Source organism: Poromitra crassiceps (genome assembly GCF_964638095.1).
Source record: "Poromitra crassiceps genome assembly, chromosome: 6".
In the NCBI taxonomy this organism is placed as follows: Eukaryota; Metazoa; Chordata; class Actinopteri; order Beryciformes; family Melamphaidae; genus Poromitra; species Poromitra crassiceps.
Genome location: NC_139627.1, coordinates 1,167,501 through 1,170,155, shown reverse-complemented (window position 1 = coordinate 1,170,155; position 2,655 = coordinate 1,167,501). Strand labels below are relative to the sequence as shown.

Here is a 2,655-nt window from a genome sequence, read left to right as displayed (position 1 = left end):
AGCCCAGGGTCAACGGGGTCAGAAAGGGATTGTGGTTGGGATCAGCCTCTCCTCTCCAGTGTTTTCAGAGTGGACTTTATTCCAGCAGCAGCATGGAGTCCAAGCTGCATGAGGCCACTTCCAGAGCTATTGAGATAGTCAGAGTTGAGTCATCTCCATTCACTCCAATAGAGCACTTTCGTGTGTGTGTGTGTGTGTGTGTAACCTCCCAATAGTTCCCCGGAAGTTAGGTTCTGGATTAAGCTGCGCTGTAGTGTTGTCGCAGAATGGACCGTTTGTGATCAAGCATTTTGGACTTCCGTTGGCGCGACTATCTTCAATGACTCTGGCGACTTCACATTTGGCGACACCGAGTGGCAGCGAGAGGAGAGAGGCATGCTGCGGACTTCATTACCCAGAAGTCCTGTGGGCTGATGTCAGGAAACAAAATGTGCTTGTTTGAGATGATTGCTGCCTCCCCTGGAAAGCAGACGAGAGCAGCCGACTGCACACTCACTGCTCTTCTACAGTTTGTATTGATCCTGGTTGCTGCTCCACCCTCTGCTGATCTGGGGAGAGCCCAAACTAGCTCCATGCTTCCTCCGAGACATGGGCAGTTAGCCAGCCGCTTCTTTTCAACTGACAGGGGAAGCTTCACTGGTAGGACATAGCACGTGGGAGGATCACGCTATTCCAACGAGTTCCTCTCCCTCCGAACAGGCGCCCCGAACGACCAGAGGAGGCACCACATCAGCAACCAGGATATTGCATGTTTTGGTGAAGGGGTTCCTATATGAAGGAAACCCCCAGGGGGCACGGAGAGAACATGCAAACTCCACAGTTTTGTTTAACAGCGGTTTGTAAACAAATGAAAACGTGCATTATCGCCACTGCTCAAATGACCCAGCCCTTCAGATTACGTATTTTTATTTTAATGTAAGCAGTAAGCAACTTGGAATAGATATTAAATTGAAGTTTCTACACTTCACTGTGGGTTTGTGGTGCACCTGTGTTGAACCAATGGGCGCTCAGCTTGATGCGTTTCTCGTCCTCCTCTGAGCTGTGCAGTTAGTGGGGAGCAACTGTGGCGCCTCGCTCCAAATCTGCACCCGCCTCGCTCTCTTTTCTAACCATCATCATCTAACCCTTTCTAACCAACGGGCCAAGCAAGTCGCTGGTCCAATCTGCGCAGAACTTGCTCATGTCAAACGAGCCTAATGTCTCCTCTGGGTTTGCCTCTTCAGTCTGGATGGTCTCTCCACAGCAGCTCTGCTGAAACACTTCCTGTTTAAACGCCACAGCTTCACAGCAGGGCTTCTCAAAGTGGGGCCCGGGGACCGTCAGGGTTCCTGGGGGAGGTTCCAGGGGGTCTGCAGCAAACCAAGTGTTAAAGATGATGGTCTCTCTACCTGCAATACAGACAATCAATTTTCATTAAAAAAAAATAAAGAAAGAAAGAAATTAATTCAATCATTCATTCATTCATGGAGTCCTGGACTACAGAGCCCGGGAGTTGTCTGACCATTTTAATTCCATCTGTTTGTGACTATGGTCACGCCATCCAGCTAACCTGCTAACGTTAGACCGGAGAATTTGAGGCTGGATCTCTGCCCTCCTGTGTTCCGCTCACGATAAGAACAATACGACTTCCAGTCGGATTTTCAAAATAAAACAATTCTGCACAAGTCTAAATAAAGCACACAGAAGCCATTAAAAATATGTTATCTTGGTATTTCCATGTGTTTCTGTGTGTGCATGATGATGGGAGACAGCACGCACACACGCACACACACACACACACACACACACACACACACACACACCTGCTAAATGTTAGGTGCTACAGTAGTGCTGTTGTTCGGTGCGACCAATGACTTTTTAGGCCGCATAGTGGAACCAATTGGTCACACTCTGGAGCCCTGCAAAAACAATGTCTTCTTTATAATGAAACATCATTGCTGGACTATTTGTGATGAGCTTAACATTATTTTGAATATTCTAGACATTCCTTCTAGAAGTTCATTTGAGTGGTTGGACGGCCCTCTAGTAGACAGAATGGTACATAACAATAACAACATGCTGATAGACATTAGTAGGCTTTATAAGCAGGTACAGAGGAACAGGCTAAATTTGAGCATTAAAATGTCATTAAACATTTGAATACAAATTGAATATTAAAATAATACAGCACTGAAAATCGAATTGGATTATAGAGGAAGATTGACAGCCCCTAATCTCTTGCACTCAAATGGACTAAAACGTGAACTCAATATACGTTTTTTCTCTCCAAATGGCCAGTCCTGGCTCCCTACTGGACTAAATCATATCTGACAATAAAAACATTCCAGGTGGACTGGATTAGGGTTCTTGGTCACTGCAGGAACATCTGGACAGCTTCAAAGTCTTTACCTCCTCAGGCGAGACATTGAAGGAAAGCTCTCTCTGCCCCCTGTGGGGGGGGTGGGTCTGTCCTGTCTGCAGGCGGGGCAGGTGAGGGCAGGGAGGGCGATGAGGAGCTGGCAGGAGGCCGACCGTCCTGCCAGCGGACAGTCCCCCTCCGAGGACCCAACCAACGAACCCTCACACACACCCAGAGCCTCCAGATCCAACAACAGAGACACCAGCTGGGGGAGGCAGAGAGAGAGAGAGACACACACACACACACACACACACACA

The 2,655-nt window shown here is 47.9% G+C and overlaps 1 protein-coding gene across 1 annotated transcript in view; it reads right to left on the bottom strand.

Moving 5' to 3' along the window:
- Nucleotides 1–609: 609 nt before the first annotated feature.
- The window catches only part of LOC310778784 (uncharacterized protein), a gene marked incomplete at its 5' end in the record, with an annotated part of 33,865 nt that continues 31,819 nt past the window's right edge, over nt 610–2,655 (bottom strand). The window contains 2 exons of the mRNA XM_083639232.1: nt 610–1,388; nt 2,389–2,603. Of these exons, the coding sequence (XP_083495358.1) occupies nt 1,385–1,388; nt 2,389–2,603 (219 nt within the window). The 3' untranslated portion in view covers nt 610–1,384. The remainder of the gene's footprint in view (nt 1,389–2,388; nt 2,604–2,655) is intronic.